The sequence below is a fragment of the Tupaia chinensis genome, unplaced genomic scaffold (genome assembly GCF_000334495.1).
Source record: "Tupaia chinensis unplaced genomic scaffold, TupChi_1.0 Scaffold000118_1, whole genome shotgun sequence".
In the NCBI taxonomy this organism is placed as follows: Eukaryota; Metazoa; Chordata; class Mammalia; order Scandentia; family Tupaiidae; genus Tupaia; species Tupaia belangeri.
The window spans coordinates 1,359,187-1,382,546 of record NW_006159584.1 but is presented as its reverse complement, the minus strand read 5'-3'; the positions used below and the strand labels follow the sequence as shown (position 1 = coordinate 1,382,546).

The window sequence follows — 23,360 nt, the reverse complement described above, 5'->3', positions numbered from 1 at the left end:
TTTTATTCTAGCCAGGAGAAATTTGCATTTTTATAGTATGTTTGGATTCTGATAGAAAGAAGTGTGCCAGAACAATGAAAATAAAGTTTAATGTGGAAATATTTTGCCTACAGATAAATCTGTTTCAAACACTTACTAACAAATAGATTTTATACACTTTTAGCGGTGTGCATAGGGGTTAAACTCCTTAAATTATACCAGTTACTGTTTCCAGTATTAATTATTTTTATCCTGATTGTGCAAGTGAGGTAGCAAAACTGTGCGCCAAATGTTATTTTTAATATTTGAAATAAGAGATGGTTAGACCCGCAGGTGGTGTGGTGGTAAGGTGCTGGATTCCCACATGGTCAACTGCAGTTTGGGCTGCAGACCTGGAGGCTTGAAAATCACTCTGATTGTGAGTGCATGTGTGACCCAAATCCCAGGAGAATGGAGAAGAAGGTATTATAGCGTGGCCATTCCCTGGTGGGGTTGATTTCTCTCTCTCTTTCTCTTTCTCTCCCTCTCTGTCTCTTTTCATTTAAGTGCATATACCCTATAGCAAAAACCTTTAAAAAAATAGATAAATAAAAGATGAAATTTTTCTGATATTAAAGCTAAAGTTGTATTAGTTGTAGATATCATATTTCTAAACTTTATTAGGATTAAGAAAGAGATTAATTATGGAAAATTTAAAATGTAGTTTTTATCGAATGTGGTGACTAGCTCTTATGTCATGTAGTGACTAGGTATGTAAACAATTTAAGCAATGTTTGAAAATGATCCTAGAATGTAATTAATAGATATTTTCTCATATCAAAGTTTCCTTCTTTTTTGTTTTTCTATAGGTTACATGCGCTCACGGAAGAGACAGAGACAGAAAGCAAGAAATCGCTTCTCATCCTTTCTCCTCTTGGGATCTTGGGCATGCATGCATATGTGCCCAGCGTGAGTTTAAGCCACCAGGTCTGGGACTCGAACCACGGTCGACTACGTGAGAGTCCAGTGACATAACCATTAGGCCATCTGCTGGCCCTTCATATCAAACTTTCTAACAAGTAGTACATAATTCAGTTTTTCATAAGTTAACAATTTATTACACTAATATTCATGTCACGTATGTTAGTTATCTATTGCAGCATAATAATGTTATCACACACTTAATGAGTTAAAACTACACACTTAGCACCCTGAAGTTTGTATAGATTAGAAATCTAGGCATAGGTTGGGACCAGCAGATGTCATAATGGTTAGGTTTCTGGACACCCATGTAGTCAACTACGGTTTGAGTCCCAGACCCAGTAGCTTAAACTTATGCTGGGCACGTGTGTGTACATGCCCAAGATCCCAAGAGAATGGAGAAGGGATTGCAGCATAGCCAGCCCCCTCTGAGGGGGGGTGATTTTTCACTTTCTGTCTTTCTGTCTCTGTCTCTCCAGCAAGCACATGCGCTCTAGAGAGATAAAGAGAAATCACATGCAAAAATTACCCTAAAAAAAAAAAAAATCTGGACTTAGGTGATCTATGTCCTCTGTTTCATAGTATTGTATGAGGTTAGTGTTTTGTTTGTTTTTTCAGTTTTGTCCTTATTTTTTCCGTAAGGGGAGAGAGAGAGTTACCCCCAACAAGTCACATCTTGAACCACTCTCAGCTTCAGGAAACCTAGGTCCAGGCATGGCCTCACAAGGAGGCCTGGAGATGCAAACTCAGGACCTTCCCATGTGGGCTCAGCATCTCAGTGTTGTGTTACCCCAGGGCCACTGCATAGCCTATGCACAAAGTTTTGATCAGTTGTAGGCTGGAGCTGGAGTCTCGTCAAGGTCGGCTCACCAGTTGTCATAAATGTACCTCTGCGGTGGGAGAAGCTGGCAGTACAGACGGCCATGGAGGTGTGGGGGCAGGGAGTATTTGGGAAAGCTCTCCTTCCTCTTCCTCTCAGTTTTTCTGTGAACTTAATGCTGCCTTAAATGCAATCTTAAAAAAATAAAGAAGCAATCTTCTCTAACCTGCAGGCCTCCTCCAGTAAGCGAACTTGCAAGCAGAGGAACCCTGGTTGGAGTCATTTCTGCTGCAGCCATCAATCAGAGTATTGTGTATTCCATTGTTTCGGGAAATGAAGAAGGTGAGTAGATTTTTAGTTTGTGTTTTCACCACACACCAATAACCGTAGATTTGGCAACTTAAAAAAAAATCCAGATAAACATATTATATTATTAGCAGTGATAAATTCTATGGAGAAAAATAAAGTGAAGAAAGGATATGGAGAATGGTTAAATAATGAAATAAAGTAGTAGGGTATCATAAACTTTATCCATTGGTCTCTTGCTTTTCACTCAAAATATATGTACATGTTTACTAAGGTGTTTATAAAATAGAGACATCAAAGCAAATCATTTTCAGATATTTAGCATAATAAATATTTTTTAATATAGCCAACATATTAAATTCTCTAAAGTGCTCTTAATAGAATAGATCTAGGAGATAATATGCATTAACTTGTGAAGAATATAATAATCCAGTAAGATCAGAAAATACTTGGTTAAACAAAATTAAATGGACTTCTTCAAAATGGAACTTCTGGGACAAGCAGGTGGTATGGTGATTAAGGCACTGGCTCCCTCGTGGCTGACTCCAGGGTTTGAGTCTCAGATCCAGTGGCTTGGGAAACATGCTGGGTGCATGCATGTGCATGCCCAAAACCCCGAGAGGAGAATAGAGAAGGGATTGCAGTGTGGTCAGCCTCACCCTGCAAGAGAGTGATTTCTTACTCTCTTTTTCTCTCTGTCTCTCTTGAGTGAAAGCGTAAACCCTTATGGAAAAAATAACTAAAAAAAAAAAAAAAAAAAAAAAAAAAAAAAAAAAAAGAAAACATAACCCCTGAAAGACTATAGTTTGGTAGAAAACGATCTGAATCTATGGTAAGTGATTTATTATTCAGTTCTCTCCAGATGTAATTGACCACAGAAACATTAATTTATAGGAAAAATCTCAAAACAAAACAAAAATAGAATTCCAAAGCAGCATTTAAGAAAAAACTGGTAATATGTTAATAATTTCGAGAGACAGATTTTCTAAAAGTGAGCATTTTGTCCCTTTAGTACTACTCTTCTGTTTTATTCTGAGTGTTTTTAAAACCACAGTGCCTTTATAAAAAGAACCTTTTTCTTATAGTGTGAAGAAAATGAGCCAAATAATTGTCTTTTAAATTCTAGATACGTTTGGGATTAATAACGTCACTGGAGCGATCTTTGTGAACGCACCTCTAGATTATGAGACGAGGACAAGCTATGTACTTCGAGTCCAGGCAGATTCCCTGGAAGTGGTCCTGGCCAATCTCCGAGTCCCTTCAAAAAGTAAGTTGTATTTCTTCAAGGTTTTATAAGAATTTCATAGCATTCTAGCTCATGTTGAAGTGAAATACATATGAATAAAATAAAGTTCTCAGTGGATAACATAGGAAGGTCATTAATTCTTGGAGATGACTGTTCATCTACTTTAACAAGTGATATACGACAGTGCACAGAATGATCTCACATTCCCAAATGTCAAGGCAATATTACACTATTTTCAAACATGGTATACAGTAGTTTTTAAAGTGCCATATTTATATATGTCTAAAATAAGAAATTTTTGTTTTAATCCCATTGCAAGGCACTGGGTAACTTTCTGAAATGTATATTGTTAATGAATATATGACCGCTAGACTTTGTCTCAGTTGTGTAGCTTCTTGTATTCATGTATTTTCTTAGAGCAGAAAAGTGTCTTTTCAAGTAAATGACTAACATTTACCGTAATTTATATATAGCATATTTATTTCATGTATATTTCTGTGAGATGAGAATTACTTAGGCAGTTTACAAAAAACGAGATAAGAAAAGGTTAAGTGATTAAAAAAATGACAGCAAACAAGAGTCAGATTTAAGCCCACATTTTATAGGATCAATATTGTTCTTGAACTTTTCAGCATAATATAGTTTACCACATAGAGTGGCAAGCAAAAGCCAATTTGTGAAGAGGATGGTAGATTCTAAAAGATGCTTCCGATCATGAGATAAATGTTACTCCATTCCATCCAATGAGGTAATACTTCTACAATTTAGCAATCCATCCTTTTGTAACCACCTTTCACAAACTAGGAAAACCAGATTTAATTTAGCAGTTAGTAGAACAGAGGGCCTGATAGTGTGGGAATTGGGAAACAGGATCTGCAACATTCACCTTGTACCTTGAGGTCATTCCTAGACATCCTATCATGGTGCTCCATCAATCAGCTTCTCTAGAAGGGGAAAGAAGAAGAAGGAAGACAGAATAAAGCTAGAATGAGAGAGTCCACGCAGTGCGAGAAAACGGCAGAAGACTCATTTTAGCATTACATTTCCTGTATCTCTTCAGCAATTGATGATCATAAAAATAAGTCACTTGTCTTTGCTTATTGCAAAACTCATGGAACTAATCCAGAGGGCAACACAGTTGCTTATTAAGGCACAACCAAATCATCTGAAAAACCAGGTTATATGCCTGGTTATTTCAATTTATCTTTGAAATAATAGGAATTAAATCACCTTCTATGATTGTGCATCACTTGCATAATTAAATTGTGTAAAAATAGGAGACCAGTTCTTTAAACTGAGGGCAGTTATCTTTTTAAAAATATAGTGGATACTTCAAATCATGAATTGAATTGGCTAAGGGAAATCAAAAAGTTATAACAGGGAACCAGCAGTTAGCGTAATGGCTATGTCGCTGGACTCCCACGTAGTCAACCGCAGTTCGTGTCCCGGACCCGGTGACTTAAAACTCACGCCGGGTGTGTGTGTGTATGTGCCCAAGATCCCGAAAGGAGAATGGAGGAGAAGGGATTGTGGCATGACCATCCCCCCTGGGGGGTGATTTCTCGCTTTCTGTCTCTATGTCTCTGTCTGTCTGGTGAGCGCACGTGCCCTATAGTGAAAATCTCTCTCAAAAAAAAAAAGTTATACTTAGCCATAAATTAAATAACATAATCTATCTTATTGTAGATACACAGAAAAGGGAAAGATTTAATTGAAAATTACAGTTGTCATCTTCATTTGAAGTATATGAACAGTTAGCTTTAGAAAATTTTGCCAAAAATTTAGATTATAGAGCTTGATTTTTCTCAAGAAATACCCATGATTACTAGGAATAGAAGTGCATTAAGTTTTCATACATAAATATAGATAACTAGATTCCATTACTCTAATTTAAATGTAAATTTAAGGCTAATACGAGTTTACCTAATGCGTATATGTATACTAGAATGTGCCCCAGCATGGGTGCAGAGGTGAAAACAATGAACAGTTTCATGAATTACCCACTCAGAAATGCATGACGTCTAAAAGTAAATGTTACTTTAATGGTCGACGCTTTGGATATTGTTAATAACATTTCATTACTGGCCTTTGCCTCTTAAGTTTGAAATACAAACTCCTGTATTTCAAACACAGTGTAATTTATTAATAACCGTTAATGGCTTATAACCAATCCACAATCCATTAGCTATGCAAATAATATCATTATGTAAATTGAGGTTAATTAATTAGTTGTCTAAAGGTTCATCCCTGCTTCAGAATTAGTTGCCCCATGGTCATTAGCTCTACCACATTTCATATAAATAAAGATAATAAAAATAAAAAGCTTAATTCATTGAAGAAGTATTTTATTGTGGTTTCTTTATCAAGCATTGTTAATAAAATTATTCTTGAAGTAAATTTTGTAACTATTTAATAACTGAATTTAATATTTACTAGCAGATTAATAATTAAAAAACATTAAAGCTTATTTTAAAATTTAGCACTGAAAATAATTAAAACGTCTTAACCTTTTTGTATGGAACATTTCAAACATATAAACAACACAGAAGCTATTACAATGAACTTCCATGTATCAACTAGCCCCCTTAACATTATCATGTCTTAGGAAATAATCTTTAACCTATATCCCTGTTACCAGGACCAATGGATCTGCCCCTCTGGAGCATGAGCCAATACTGCAAGCAAGACCATTTGTCTGGATAGGAAGGATTTATTACTTATACAAGTAAGGGGGACACCAGAGAGAGTTCCCAAAGGATGTGTGTCTCCCCAAAGTGTAAAGAGTCAGGGTTATTTTAGGGTCCAGAATCTAGCAGGTAAGATCACAGCATATAGAAGCTGCATCTTTTAAACACATGCTCAGAAGCAAGACATGTTTCCTCATATGTCCCACATTCTATGCATGAAGCTTTAGCTCCAGAAGGAGTGGAGATATTAGTATTATAATGAGCAAAGTTCAGCAAAATTCAGCAAAGGTTGGAGTCTTGAGTTTAGTATCTGTTGCTAACTGGTTCTAGCAGGATTGTAGCTACAGGTCTCTTATTAGAATGTGTTGTCCCTGCAAAACAATTCAGATTTACATTAAGTGTCCTGCTTAGCTAACACCCTCAACTATTCCCCACTCCATTATTTTGAAGCAGGTCAGAGGCACAACATTCCATTTATAAATATTTCAATATACATCTCCTAAATAAGGACTCCTAAAATTTAATTAAAGTACTATTATTGCTTCCCTCAAAATTAGCAAAAAATTGTTCAATATCAGCATATATTCAATCAATTTTCATTTTAAATGTTTATTTACATCAGAATCCGAGTAAGGTCTATCATTGTAATAGTTTGACAGTTCTTTTAAATGTATAGCACTACCACTATCCTTTTTATTCACCTGCATATAAGAAACCAGAATTCTGAGGCCAGAATTTTGAAGACTGCATCTTGAAGGGGTCATATCAGATATTTTTCTCTGTTTCTTTTATTTCAAGTACATCAGTGGTTAGGTATGGAGACTTGGTCAGATCCAGGGTGTCTTTGTTTTTGTTTTAAACAAATAAATATTTGGTGATATTCACTCCTTCCTTAGACTTCAAGTCCCATGGACTCTTTTTGTGATGACAGTAGCTGCTAATAGTCATTTCCTAGATTTGGTAATTCCTTCCCTTCATTTCTTCTATAGTTGTTAGTAAAAATATTTCAGTAAAGAGAAATATGTCTCAGGACCAGCAGTTGGTGTAATGGCTATGTTGCTGGACTCTCACGTAGTCATCCACGGTTCAAGTCCTGGACCTGGAGGCTTAAACTCACACCGTGTGTGTGTGTGTGTGTGTGTGTGTGTGTGCATGCATGTGTGCCCAAGATCCTGAGAGGAAATGGAGGAGAAGGGATTGCAGCCTGGCCATCCCTCCTGGGGGGTGATTTCTCACTTTCTGTCTGTCTGTCTCTCTCTGTCTTTCTGATGAGCGCATGCACCCTATAGCTAAAACCTCTCCAAAAAAAAAAAAAAAAAGAGAGAAATCTATCTCTATATCAACTATTTGGTTATGCTGAAGTTCAACTCCTCTATTAAAAGCAGAAAAATAATATTTTAATTAATTTCCTTTGGCTACTGGTCTTCAGAAAACTGAGTTGATTTACTACTATACTCCACATGAGGCCACCAGAGATAACAAATATTTGGGGGTTTAGGGCCTTGTGGTCTCCCTTTGCAACTCCTTAACCTTTGTAGCTTAAAGACAAGAAAAGGCAATTGTAAATAAACAAACAAAAAGCTCCAATAAAGCTTTCTTTACTAAAACAGTCTGGGGAGTGCCTTTGACCATAGATTGCCCACCCTTGTTCTTAAAATTTGCTTTACAGAATATACTTAGCCTCCCTTTTTTTTTTTTTTTCCTATTGTTCATATATTTCCTACTGTGAACAGTGCTTCTGCCTCATTCCTTTTGTTTTCCCACACATCTCATTGGAAGTGTAGCAGTTTTGTTCTCCATGATTTTAGTTACCCGTTGTCAAACACAATCCAAAATTATTAAGTGGAAAATTCAAGAAATAAACAACTCTTATGTTTAAAATTGTGTGTCATTTTAAGTACCATGATGGAATATCACTGTCCAGTTCTGTCTCACTGAAGTCATGCATTATACCTTGGTCCAGTGTATCCAGGCAGTTTATTCCATCCACACATTAGTCACTCAGTAGCTTGTGTTCTCAGACCAAATGAACATGGTATATCTATATCTATACCTTTTGCGCATTCACATATCTGCTGGCAGACTTGGAATGTGTTTCTTGCCAAAAAGGGGGGTTACTTTATTGCTTTATCCCTGTTCATACCAATGATACAGTCAGTCATTTAGATATCTGTATCCTGTTGTCTAGAAGGTTGCTCCAAGTAAGATTATAGAAACAATTTCTTATGTTCTTACCCATTAATAAAAGCCTACATGAGTCCTGCATCATTAAAGTCTAGTTTGGCTTGATACAAAAGACTTGATTCTAGGAATTTTTTTTTCTTTAAAGTAAATATTGTACTTCATTTTATTATTCCATGAAGTTTACTTCCTCCTGAATTTCTAGAGAATTTATTTTTGTCTTTTAAAGTCCAATATATTTTTATTAGTGTAATTTTCCATATTGTCTATTCTGGGTCATTTGTGCATATAAGTATCAATGGGAAAATATCTAACTAAAAAACCCATAATCTGAAATGCTCCAAGATCTGAAACTTTTAGAATGGTGATATAACTTTACCAGTAGCAAAACCTGACACCTGACCTCAAGTGATGGGTTGTAGTCAGAACATTGCAACACACAGATATTATATAAAATTAGCTTCAGGTTATGTTCATAAGGTGTATATTAAACATAAATAAATGTTATGTTTTGACTTGAGTCCCTTCCTTAAGATATCTCATTATGCATACGCAAATATTCCAAAACCAAAAACTCCCAAATCTGAAACACTTCTGGTCCCAAGCATTTTGGAAAAGAAATGCTCAACCTATAAATATGTTCATTATTATTATTATTATTATTATTATTATTATTATTATTATTATTGTTGGTAAAGTTTCCTTGAAGTCTAGTCTTTGCTTATTTATTTATTTAGTGTTTTATTAATTTGGTTTTCATCCTAGGAGACTCCTATTATCCAAGTGATGAAACTTCTCACATCTTTTCTACCACTTCCTCTCTAATCCCTTTAATATCTTTCTTAATTTCTCTTAGATTTTTAAAAATTCCCTCCATTTGATGTTCTATTGTTCTTTTTTTTCTTCTTTTTTAATTTTTTTTTAATTTTTAATAGTGTGAGTGCTCACCATTTTTTTTAGGGAAAGAAAGAGAGCAAGAGGTAAAATGAGAGTGTGTCCCCTCTAGAGGGAATGACCACACTACAATCCCTTCTCTTTCATTCTCCTCTTGGAATTTGGGGTATGCTTGTACACATGCTTGACATGTTTTCCAAGCTATCAGGTCTAGGACTCAAACCACATAGTCAGCCATGATCCAGCCACCCCAGTCACATGCTGCCTGGCTAGTTTAGACCTTTATTTTCATAATCATTAAAGCTTTTCTTAATCTCTCATGTCTTCCTTTCTGGAATTACATTTTGTTTCTAAATATTCTGCTTACTCATATTTGTTTTTCAAATTCCATTTTTCTCTTGACATTGCATTTCAAAGTCTTTCTAATTTTGATATATATTGTTTGTTCTTTCTTCCCTTCTTTCCTTCTTTCCTTCCTTCCTTCCTTCCTTGCTTGCTTCCATCTTTCTTTTGCCAGACGGTGTGTAGACTCTCCAGAGAGGGAGAAAGCAATTCTTGGTGGGGCATGGCCACAATGCAATACATCTTTCTCCATCCTCTCAGGACACTAACATGGAACCAAACATGACTGGTGTGATTTTGAAGCTTTGAGGGCCAAGTCCTCTCAAACTGTGCTTGGACGTGTGGGATCTGGTTTTCTATGCAGAGTACATAAGCACTGTGCCAGGCAGTCTAGACCTGTCTGTTTATCTTTCAATAGTGTCTTTTTTTTTTCCTTAGGCATAAGTTTAGTTTGCTTTGAAATATTATGAAACTAAACATATTTTTTAAAATGTCTTCTTTTTATCTTTTTTAGAACTATTATGGCGCTCAGTGGTGTCTTTTACTTTATGGATTTTCATTCCAATTTTTCCTTTTCTTTTCTTTTTTTTTTTCTTTCTCTTTTTGGAGAGGTTTTTGCTATAGGGCATGTGCGCTCGCCAGACAGACAGACAGACAGAGAGATAGAAAGCAAGAAATCACCCCCCAGGGGGGATGGCCATGCTGCAATCCCTACTCCTCCATTCTCCTCTTGGGATCTTGGGCACGCATGCACACGCACCCGGCGTGAGTTTAAGCCACCGGGTCCGGGATTCGAACCATGGTCAACTACGTGGGAGTCCAGCGACATAGCCATTAGACTAACTGCTGGTCCCATCTTTTTCTTTTCTTTATGTCTAAGTGAAATTGCTTGTTCTATGCTCAAAATAAAGGAAGGTGAGTTAGCATAGTTTCTAACTTATAATTCTTAGAACATATGTTTCAATTATTTTTACAAATTATTTTAAAAAACTATATTTTCTTGGGGCTTGCAGGTAGCATGGTGGTTGAGGCACTGGATTCCTACATGGCTGTCCATGGTTCTTGTTCCAGACAGTCAGTTTGAAAATGATGCTGGGTGCACGTGTTCAAAATCCCTTGAAGAGAGGGGACTGCAGCATGGCAATCCCCATGGAGATAATTTTCTCACTTTCCCTCTCTCTGTCTCCTCTGTCTCCCTACAATTAGCACACATGCCCTATGGGAAAAAAAAAAAAAACCACACACACACACACACAAAAAAAAGTATTTTCTTAACTTTGAGAAGTCTGATTGCTTTCTTCTGCACCTCCACTTTATTTGGAGAATTTTTTTTTTTTGCCCATGTTGTGCCTATCCTTCCCAATTCATAGTCTACTCTCAGGAAATTCTTTCTTCTTAGTATGGAATTCTGTCCTACTGCCTTTATGTTCACATAGCAACTGTTTTATAGTACTCGTTGACAGCTTTGAGGTTCACTGGCTCTTGAAGCTTACAGAAATCCTTAAGCTTTTCTGAACTTCCTTCAGAACAGTCCTTACCATACTCGCTGCTTGCACAGTACTCTTGTTTCTGTCCCCTCCTTTCTTCGCCTGCTTAAAATCTTTGTCTAGCTTATTGCCTTAGTTGTCGATATTATCTGTGGGTTTCTGGTGTGACGTAAGGATACTTTTAATTGTTATTATATTAAATTGACAAGTAATTGCACTTATTATGGGGTACAGTCTGCCTTTTTTCCAGGTTTTTGCCATGGGCATGTGTACTCGCTGGAGAGAGACAGAGAGAGGGAAATTGAGAAGCCAGGTGCAATCCCTTCTCCTACACTCTTCTCTCAGGATTTTGGGCACTGCATCCACGCAGGCCCAGCCTTTTCAGGTCAGCTATGTGGGAATCAAACACCTCAACCACCACACTACCTGCTGGCTCTTGCCTCAGTCTGCCCCTGATAACTGACCTTGAACTTGCAGAGATTTATAACTCATTGGCCTGGCAGTTTCTATAATATGCCATGTTAGGATTTCAGGATCCAGAGATACAGAAACAACATTTCTGACTCCGAGACCTTTTGACTCTTATTCAAAACACAAATTGTGATCATATAAAGTTTGCACTATTACAAGGTGGTTGGCTGGTGGTTAATACACAATGTAACATAGTACAGAACAGTAAAGAACTATTTTCAAATGCTTGACCTTTGAGCTATGGTATGTCCTGGAAAATGAGCAAGAAAAAGGTTTCAAAGGACAAAAGCAATAAGCATATATCAAAAAATGATGAAAAATAGGTGTTAGATTGAAAGTTTGGCCAAAGAACCAAAAAATGCAAAGAAGTGCAAAAGAATAGAGATTAGCAAAGACATTGAAACAGAGTTAGCACTCTAAAAGTCGTTACTCTCAAGGAGAATGAAAAATGGTCAAGTGTGTGCAGATTTAGAAATTGTATGAAGTACTCTTTTAGGAAGCAAGTTTGGAGGAATGTAAAGTTGTGCTTGAATTCTCTTCTGTAATATACTCTGTATCCAAGAAAAGAGAGCTGTGATATTACATATCTTTTCATCTCAAATTTAACTTGAGGAATACATTAAAAACATTATGTCCCTATGTTTGTTTTCAGGGCACAGTGAATTCATGTTGGATACTATTAGATAAATCTAGAAGGAATAAGGGACCGGCAGTTAGTGTAATGGCTATGTCACTGGACTCCCATGTAGTCGACGGCGGTTTGAATCTCAGACCTGGTGGCTTAAACTCACACCGGGAGCGTGTGTGTTTGTGCCCAAGATCCCTAGAGGAGAATGAAGGAGAAGGAATTGCGGCGTGGCCATCCCTCCTGGGGGGTGATTTCTTGCTTTCTGTCTCTCTATCTCTCTCTGCCTGTCTGGCAAGCGCATGCGCCCTATAGCAAAAACCTCTCCAAAAAAAGAAAGGAAAAAAAAAAAAAGATGAAGTAACAACTAGTATGCTGGCTGGAGCAGAGAGTAATTACAACCACATCTAAATAAGCCTATGTTCCTGGAATTACATAGGGAAGGAACCTGTAACTCTTACGCAGGACCCAGATTTGAAACATATTGAATGTTAGTTTTCTTAATTTTTTTTCTTTTTTTTAATCAAATCATGATCTTCACTTTACCAAGGAAACACAAATATCAATGCATTGTATTTCTACCATGCTATTTCAAAATTATGAGTTGTCTTTCATTCCAGTTTATATTCTCTGTCTTCCCAGACCAACTCGATCTCTCCTGGGCTTTCAGGATAAAATGTTACTGGTCCCAAAGAAACCTCAAGGAGGCTATGTTCAGGAGAACTTCTTTAGAAACTTATGTTAATATTTTCACCACAAAATCATCTCTATTCTTTTATTTTTATGTAAAGCTAAGGCAATCACATGCAACTTTATAGCTCAGCTTGATTTATGTAATTTCATAACTGAAGTAGCAATTTTTGCTATTTTATAGTAAAATTATAATTATCTTTAAACGTGGAAGAAGAAAACCATAGCTTTCTATAAACATGTCATTGTATGCTGATTCAATAACTAGACCTTCAATCAGGAATAAATGACAGCACAATTAAGATAAGCCCTAAACTGGTAATAAAACAACTCAAATGCTATCGATTTCATTTTACGGTTTTGCTTTAGGGTACAGGCTTGTAATACATTTTCTTTTCTTGGGTTTTCTGCTTTCAAATAGAAGGTTGGTGACAAAAAATGCTAATGACTCTTTATTCCTACGCACACACGCCCGGTGTGAGTTTTAAGCCACCGGGTCCGGGATGCGAACCACGGTCGACTACGTGGGAGATTACTTATACAGCCTGGTATGCTAATAATATTGTAGCATGTTATACGTTATTATTTTTAGTCTTAAAATCCTGGTTATAATTAGGGTCTTATATTCTATAAAATATGGACACAATTTCAGAAACTCTATTAATAACTTACTATTTTAAAACTTGTAGCTTAGTTTATGAAAATTAATACAAAATGTCTTTTATGATGTTTTTGTCTCAAATATTCTAGTTATCTTATATAAATATAGAGGTGAAGCAATTATATTTTTAATGAAACAAAAATTTGTTTCAGGAGACTCATGGTATAAAGTAATCAGCCCAAGTAAACAATTGCATTGTGAAAAATAGGGTTTTTTAGAAATGTGATCTCAAAATGGTTCTGGCATTTTATCTTTAAGAGAATTATTTATTCAATTTTACTTATTATTGTCATTATTATTTAATGTCGCTGTAGAGCATATTCACTCACCAGAGAGGGACAGAGAGAAAACAAGTTGCCAGGTCTGGGACCCAAGCTGTGGTCAGTCATGTGAGAAGTCCAGTGTCTTAACTACCACACCCCCTGCTGGTGCCTGGAATTTTATTAATATAGTTTTGAAACCATGTGCATTGAGGCAGTACTCTTCCATTGACTCCAAAGTAGGTTCGTTGACCAATTGTTATGTTGTGTGAATTTGTAAATTAGAGGGTAGACTGTAATATATATTTCTGTATACAGAGATTATGAAGAAAAAGTCATGTTTCATGAGGAAAGCTTTATATATTGCTCCCATGTGCAATTAAAATGAAAGAATGTAAGAGTCTAGAAAGCCAGATGTGGTGGTGCAGAAGTAGTGCAATGCTCTGGGAGACCGAGGCCATGTGGGAAAGTTTGCAGCTGGACATACCATGCTGACTAAAGCTAGGGCCTAATCTCGGTGTGAACATCTGTATGCACTATCTCTCTCTCTCTCTCATTGAAAACATATATAAATAAACTTAAAAGAGATTCTAGGGATGCAGAAAATGATCTTCTAAGACTGAGCTCAGGTCTAATGAAAATAGAGTTAATTTCCTTAATCCTTCAAAACATCTTTCTAATTAATATATTAGTAGTAGTAGTATATTAATTATATTATTTTTATTATAGGTAATTGTTATTTTTTTTCCTAAATCTCTTTGGTCTAAACTTAAATTTGAATTCACAATGAACTCAAGTAATTGAATTCCAAATATTTTTGCAAACATATTCAATATAATAGCAATCACTTGAGTAACAATAAGGCTTGGAACTATGCAAAAGGAACACATTGCCCCTTGCTTCAGAAAAAATTCTTATTTTCACAGAGGTAACGTACATCCTATGAAATGCACAGAACACTAGTCACAGAACTCAAATCTATTGATTTGTATATATAATGGAAAGATTAGTATTTTCAGAAATGGAAGACTAAAGCAACTATCTGGATAATATAAGCATAAAATCTACTTTTGCTTACTAAAAATCGGAGACAATTCCTAGACTTTTGGCTAGAAGACACTACTTCAGTATTGTTCATTGGTCAGACCAATGTGGATACTCACTAGCCTTATAGAGTCAAGGTCAGCTCTTTACCATAAAGTAAGGCAGACTGATCATTTTAATAATTTCCTAAACATTTCATTTAACAATTGTTACAGTTTTTTATTTATTTTTACCACTTGTAGCAAATGAATAGTGATTATTTTTCCCTTAAAGAAATATTTTACTTTGACTGTCTCTAATCAAGCAGCTAAACTTATTGATTACTGTAAGAAAAAGAAAAAAAGCCTTCCATTAACTAGACAAAAATAAATCCCAACATTATCATAGTCTACTCTCAGGAAATTCTTTCTTCTTAGTATGGAATTCTGTCCTACTGCCTTTATGTTCACATAGCAACTGTTTTATAGTACTCGTTGACAGCTTTGAGGTTCACTGGCTCTTGAAGCTTACAGAAATCCTTAAGCTTTTCTGAACTTCCTTCAGAACAGTCCTTACCATACTCGCTGCTTGCACAGTACTCTTGTTTCTGTCCCCTCCTTTCTTCGCCTGCTTAAAATCTTTGTCTAGCTTATTGCCTTAGTTGTCGATATTATCTGTGGGTTTCTGGTGTGACGTAAGGATACTTTTAATTGTTATTATATTAAATTGACAAGTAATTGCACTTATTATGGGGTACAGTCTGCCTTTTTTCCAGGTTTTTGCCATGGGCATGTGTACTCGCTGGAGAGAGACAGAGAGAGGGAAATTGAGAAGCCAGGTGCAATCCCTTCTCCTACACTCTTCTCTCAGGATTTTGGGCACTGCATCCACGCAGGCCCAGCCTTTTCAGGTCAGCTATGTGGGAATCAAACACCTCAACCACCACACTACCTGCTGGCTCTTGCCTCAGTCTGCCCCTGATAACTGACCTTGAACTTGCAGAGATTTATAACTCATTGGCCTGGCAGTTTCTATAATATGCCATGTTAGGATTTCAGGATCCAGAGATACAGAAACAACATTTCTGACTCCGAGACCTTTTGACTCTTATTCAAAACACAAATTGTGATCATATAAAGTTTGCACTATTACAAGGTGGTTGGCTGGTGGTTAATACACAATGTAACATAGTACAGAACAGTAAAGAACTATTTTCAAATGCTTGACCTTTGAGCTATGGTATGTCCTGGAAAATGAGCAAGAAAAAGGTTTCAAAGGACAAAAGCAATAAGCATATATCAAAAAATGATGAAAAATAGGTGTTAGATTGAAAGTTTGGCCAAAGAACCAAAAAATGCAAAGAAGTGCAAAAGAATAGAGATTAGCAAAGACATTGAAACAGAGTTAGCACTCTAAAAGTCGTTACTCTCAAGGAGAATGAAAAATGGTCAAGTGTGTGCAGATTTAGAAATTGTATGAAGTACTCTTTTAGGAAGCAAGTTTGGAGGAATGTAAAGTTGTGCTTGAATTCTCTTCTGTAATATACTCTGTATCCAAGAAAAGAGAGCTGTGATATTACATATCTTTTCATCTCAAATTTAACTTGAGGAATACATTAAAAACATTATGTCCCTATGTTTGTTTTCAGGGCACAGTGAATTCATGTTGGATACTATTAGATAAATCTAGAAGGAATAAGGGACCGGCAGTTAGTGTAATGGCTATGTCACTGGACTCCCATGTAGTCGACGGCGGTTTGAATCTCAGACCTGGTGGCTTAAACTCACACCGGGAGCGTGTGTGTTTGTGCCCAAGATCCCTAGAGGAGAATGAAGGAGAAGGAATTGCGGCGTGGCCATCCCTCCTGGGGGGTGATTTCTTGCTTTCTGTCTCTCTATCTCTCTCTGCCTGTCTGGCAAGCGCATGCGCCCTATAGCAAAAACCTCTCCAAAAAAAGAAAGGAAAAAAAAAAAAAGATGAAGTAACAACTAGTATGCTGGCTGGAGCAGAGAGTAATTACAACCACATCTAAATAAGCCTATGTTCCTGGAATTACATAGGGAAGGAACCTGTAACTCTTACGCAGGACCCAGATTTGAAACATATTGAATGTTAGTTTTCTTAATTTTTTTTCTTTTTTTTAATCAAATCATGATCTTCACTTTACCAAGGAAACACAAATATCAATGCATTGTATTTCTACCATGCTATTTCAAAATTATGAGTTGTCTTTCATTCCAGTTTATATTCTCTGTCTTCCCAGACCAACTCGATCTCTCCTGGGCTTTCAGGATAAAATGTTACTGGTCCCAAAGAAACCTCAAGGAGGCTATGTTCAGGAGAACTTCTTTAGAAACTTATGTTAATATTTTCACCACAAAATCATCTCTATTCTTTTATTTTTATGTAAAGCTAAGGCAATCACATGCAACTTTATAGCTCAGCTTGATTTATGTAATTTCATAACTGAAGTAGCAATTTTTGCTATTTTATAGTAAAATTATAATTATCTTTAAACGTGGAAGAAGAAAACCATAGCTTTCTATAAACATGTCATTGTATGCTGATTCAATAACTAGACCTTCAATCAGGAATAAATGACAGCACAATTAAGATAAGCCCTAAACTGGTAATAAAACAACTCAAATGCTATCGATTTCATTTTACGGTTTTGCTTTAGGGTACAGGCTTGTAATACATTTTCTTTTCTTGGGTTTTCTGCTTTCAAATAGAAGGTTGGTGACAAAAAATGCTAATGACTCTTTATTCCTGATTGACTGACTTACAAATACATTACTTATACAGCCTGGTATGCTAATAATATTGTAGCATGTTATACGTTATTATTTTTAGTCTTAAAATCCTGGTTATAATTAGGGTCTTATATTCTATAAAATATGGACACAATTTCAGAAACTCTATTAATAACTTACTATTTTAAAACTTGTAGCTTAGTTTATGAAAATTAATACAAAATGTCTTTTATGATGTTTTTGTCTCAAATATTCTAGTTATCTTATATAAATATAGAGGTGAAGCAATTATATTTTTAATGAAACAAAAATTTGTTTCAGGAGACTCATGGTATAAAGTAATCAGCCCAAGTAAACAATTGCATTGTGAAAAATAGGGTTTTTTAGAAATGTGATCTCAAAATGGTTCTGGCATTTTATCTTTAAGAGAATTATTTATTCAATTTTACTTATTATTGTCATTATTATTTAATGTCGCTGTAGAGCATATTCACTCACCAGAGAGGGACAGAGAGAAAACAAGTTGCCAGGTCTGGGACCCAAGCTGTGGTCAGTCATGTGAGAAGTCCAGTGTCTTAACTACCACACCCCCTGCTGGTGCCTGGAATTTTATTAATATAGTTTTGAAACCATGTGCATTGAGGCAGTACTCTTCCATTGACTCCAAAGTAGGTTCGTTGACCAATTGTTATGTTGTGTGAATTTGTAAATTAGAGGGTAGACTGTAATATATATTTCTGTATACAGAGATTATGAAGAAAAAGTCATGTTTCATGAGGAAAGCTTTATATATTGCTCCCATGTGCAATTAAAATGAAAGAATGTAAGAGTCTAGAAAGCCAGATGTGGTGGTGCAGAAGTAGTGCAATGCTCTGGGAGACCGAGGCCATGTGGGAAAGTTTGCAGCTGGACATACCATGCTGACTAAAGCTAGGGCCTAATCTCGGTGTGAACATCTGTATGCACTATCTCTCTCTCTCTCTCATTGAAAACATATATAAATAAACTTAAAAGAGATTCTAGGGATGCAGAAAATGATCTTCTAAGACTGAGCTCAGGTCTAATGAAAATAGAGTTAATTTCCTTAATCCTTCAAAACATCTTTCTAATTAATATATTAGTAGTAGTAGTATATTAATTATATTATTTTTATTATAGGTAATTGTTATTTTTTTTCCTAAATCTCTTTGGTCTAAACTTAAATTTGAATTCACAATGAACTCAAGTAATTGAATTCCAAATATTTTTGCAAACATATTCAATATAATAGCAATCACTTGAGTAACAATAAGGCTTGGAACTATGCAAAAGGAACACATTGCCCCTTGCTTCAGAAAAAATTCTTATTTTCACAGAGGTAACGTACATCCTATGAAATGCACAGAACACTAGTCACAGAACTCAAATCTATTGATTTGTATATATAATGGAAAGATTAGTATTTTCAGAAATGGAAGACTAAAGCAACTATCTGGATAATATAAGCATAAAATCTACTTTTGCTTACTAAAAATCGGAGACAATTCCTAGACTTTTGGCTAGAAGACACTACTTCAGTATTGTTCATTGGTCAGACCAATGTGGATACTCACTAGCCTTATAGAGTCAAGGTCAGCTCTTTACCATAAAGTAAGGCAGACTGATCATTTTAATAATTTCCTAAACATTTCATTTAACAATTGTTACAGTTTTTTATTTATTTTTACCACTTGTAGCAAATGAATAGTGATTATTTTTCCCTTAAAGAAATATTTTACTTTGACTGTCTCTAATCAAGCAGCTAAACTTATTGATTACTGTAAGAAAAAGAAAAAAAGCCTTCCATTAACTAGACAAAAATAAATCCCAACATTATCTTTAAGTAATAAAAAGAAAGGGCCAGCAGGTGGCATGGTGGTTAAGGTGCTGGATTTTAACATGTCCGATCAGGGTTTGAATACCAGACCTGGCAGCTCGAAAATCACACCAGGCGTGTGTGCATGTCTGAAATCCTGAGAGGAGAATAAAGAAGGGATTGTGGTGTGACCTTCACTAGGTAATCATTTCTCACTTTCCTTCTCTCTCTCTGTCATTCTCACATGTGCCCTATGGTAAAAAACTAAAACTAAAACTAAATAAATAAAATAAAAAGAAATACGAGGACCACATAGAAGCAGTGAACCTGCAAAAGTACCTCTCAATCTCAGTGGGTCTATTTCTGCTAGGTATCCCCTCAGTCATTGCTTTCCCAATTTCCATATTGATTGAGTTCTTTCCACTTAGCTTCAAGAACTGGCTATGCCTTAGTGACCTTGCTTATGTTTTTCTGTTCTTCCTTCATTGTTTTCTAGATCAGCTCCTAATTATTCTACAGGGTTCAGTTTAAAAGTCATCTCCTTTTTAAACTTTCCTAGCATCCATTGTCCCTGCCATAGGGCGGGAGCACATCTGGCTCGTGAGTTAACAGCAAGGATGTCATATTACTTCATTTTGTATTGTCCCAGTTTATGTCACAGGAGCACAGATGTTGTGTGCATGACTTCAAAGAAGATACAATTTGAGGTGGATCCAAGGTAGAAAACAGTATAAAATATAGAGGTAGAAAAGATGTATTTCAAGGGAAAATAGTAAATACTTCTTTGCCCACGTATTACAGAGTTTCTTAGTGAATTAGGTTTGATGCCATGCTTTAATGTTTTCTATGAAAGAAATACTGTCATGTTAGCTATTCTCAACCTCAGCTGGATTTTATTTTTTTCTGTAAGGCATGTGTACTCACCAATTAGATACAGAGACTGAGACGCAGAGAGAGGGAAATTGAGAAAGCATTCCCCCAGGAGTTTGACCAGGCCACTTCTCCTCCATTCTCTTCTCAGGATTTTGGGCATGTAGGCACATGAGCCCCATGTGTTTTTCAAGTCCCGGTGTCTGGGACTCAAACCACGGAGTTGGTCATGTGGGATCCAGCTACCTTAACCACCATCCCATCTGCTGACCCTATATGTATATATATATATATATATTTATTTATTTATTTATTTATTGTTAGAGGGCATGCACACTTGTCAGAGAAAGAGAAAGTACCCTCTATCCCATTAGGATTTGAGGCACATACCAACACACCCCGCATGTTTTTTCAATCTGCTGGGACTGGGATTTGAACTGCAGTCAACAGGATGGGATCTGGCTTCCTATGCACAGTACTTAATCACTGTGCTACAGGGCTGGCCTAGCTTTACCTTTCTGGTATTCATTTATTATGAAAAAGTTCATATTATACTTAATCATATCTTGTTAAAATTAATCCTGGCCAACATTTATGCAATTTTTACCTGGACCAATACCATAGTATTATAATTCTTCTCAGCAAATTGTGGATTGTATCAAATTTGCAAAGACTTTGGATTAGTGATTACAAATATATAAAGTGACAACAAAATCTCAGATATGTGGGTAAATAACAGATTCTAGTGCATTTCAACATAAAAGTGGTAAATATAAACATATAGGATGCATATATTTTTTATATGCTTTTAAGATCCTGAAATGAGAGCTCTATTCTCTTTTATTATGTGACATGAATTGGTAAAGCCTTTATGGTTTGTTTCTATGTATTTTTAGTCATTGACTAATGCCAGTGTCCCTAATTCCAATTATATAGAATTAAGATAATTTATATAAGAGACATAAAGAATGTGATCTTATTAAATAGTTAATTATGCAGGAAAGATGCATATCTTGTTCTTAATAATATCCTAAAATATGCTAATGAACACATTGAGAGGTATCTAAGAAAATAAACCAGGCAGTTATTATGGTTGTGTGTATATGCATACCCATATATATGTATTTTTCATATAAATATATGTAAACTTTTAAACAGATTAATACTTTTTAAGTTATTATTTTACTTGCAACAACTATATTCCTTTTATTTTTAAGGAATAGAGTGTGATTGTGTATCTTGTCACAGAGCTCCACAGACATTTTTATCATGCTGTGCCAATCATAATAAAAACCTCATATCACTCTCTCATATGCACATCCACACACAATATCATGAATACAAAAAAAAGTCTTATTATTTATTTATACTAAAAGTTTATTTAGTTCCTAAGAGGGTTAAATTAACAACTATGTATTAGAAACACACAAGCATTTTTCTAAATGTTACAAGGGATAAGAATGTACAAGATGAGATCCTTGTCTTTAAGAAATTTGTATTCTAGGGGCCAGCAGTTGGCATGGTGATTAAGGTACTGGAATCCCACATGGCCGACCGCAGTTCAAGTCCCAGACCTGGCAGCTTGCTTTCTCACTTTCCCTTTCCCTTTCACTCTGTCTCTCTGGTGAACATGCATTATAGCAAATTAAAAGATAATAATAATAATGAATAAAATTAAACCAATAATTCTTGAGAGAAAAGAAATTTATATTCTAAATAGGAGAGAAGATAAAGCATAATATGAAAATAAGTAGAAGCCAGGAGAAGTATGTTTCTAATGATGTATGAGAGAAAGACATGGAGGATTTGAGAGTAAGGACAAGATCGATGGCTGCAGTGAACTCAACAGCTTCCTGATTGAGACGGGAAATGGAACAGGGACTTGAAGCAATAGCAGGTTTTGCTCATGTTGCTCATTTTGATTAAGGTCAGTAAAAGGAGAAAAGAGAAAGGATGAGGGAAAGAATAAGAAGGAAATGTTAGGGGGAGAGAATTTTTAAGGTTACTTCAGGGGCTTGTGGGTACCGCAGTGATCACAAAGATTAGTGAAGAACCTTTACTGGATGTCGATAAGTGAAAGAAACATGAAAGTGTTTTTGCATGGTTATTGAACTACCTGATAATAATCACTTGAGGTGTGTGTGTGTGTGTGTGTGTGTGTGTGTGTGTGTGTGTGTGTAAATAATGGCTCCATGCAGTTATTTACTGTTTAGTATGCTTAAGAAGAGCTGGGTCCCACCTAGTAGCTATGGTTCGAATCCCTGACTCTATTGGCCTGAAAACATGCCAAGCACATGCTCAAGTTCTGAAAAGCTGGATGACAGGAGGAAGGAGATCACAGCATGACCAGACCCTGTGAAGGGTGCTCCGCCTCCCCTCTCTCTCATATGGTCAGGCACACACTATATCGTGAATACAGAAAAGAAAGCATCTATCTCACTATCATCTATCTATATTAAACGTTATTTTAGTTACTAAGAGTGAGAGCGAGAAGGGCACCTCTACAGAGTATTTACATGCATGTCCTCCCATCAAGTCCTGCAGCCAGACAGATCATGTAGATGCTGAGGCAGACCTAGGACATGAGCCCAGAGCGTTCGCACATGGTCTCCAGCGTCATGCAGCAGCAACCCTACTTCCTGTGCCACTGAGGTAGACATAAATACACACACACATACACAAACACACACACAAGTATATGTGTACACACACACACACATTTGTATTTTCTTTCTCCAAACCCACTGAATTAAAATATCTTGAAATTAAAAATGTAAACTTGACCTTGTTCATTGCGTATGTTTGCTTTTTAGATTCTTCCCAGCTATTTGAAATCCTGGTATAGACCATGACTGCTTATAGATTTTTTTTTTTTTAAGGCAAAGAAGTAAATGAGAAAAGTTAGCTGCACAGGTAGGATAGCTTGAAAAGTGATTAAAAAAAACCAATGCTAAACGTATAAGCCACACCTGAACTAGTATTGGGCCAGTGTGATGGGAAAGCTGTGGGACATAGGCAAATTTTGATAGGACTTGATGACTACTCTCAAAAAGAAAGGAATAAACAAAGATGAGTTTACACTTCTGAACCTAGGCAATGTGAATTAGATCTGGAAACCAGTTGGAAACAAGGAACAGGACTTCCAAAGAATAGACATATAGCTTTTAGTAGAAGTCATATAGAATGATTACTTGAGTCAAAAGATCCTTTTGGAAAGGATCACAAGGCTCACATATAATGAATTCAAAATTAATTGGGAAAATAAGGCAAA

At 36.0% G+C, this 23,360-nt stretch overlaps 1 protein-coding gene across 11 annotated transcripts in view; it reads left to right on the top strand.

The window, feature by feature from the left end:
- PCDH15 (protocadherin related 15) overlaps positions 1–23,360 on the top strand; it is a 781,066-nt gene that overhangs the window by 641,303 nt on the left and 116,403 nt on the right. For all 11 annotated transcript variants that reach the window (XM_027770259.1, XM_006144390.1, XM_006144387.1 and 8 more), the window contains 2 exons: positions 1,992–2,101; positions 3,192–3,332. In XM_027770259.1, the coding sequence (XP_027626060.1) occupies positions 1,992–2,101; positions 3,192–3,332 (251 nt within the window). The remainder of the gene's footprint in view (positions 1–1,991; positions 2,102–3,191; positions 3,333–23,360) is intronic.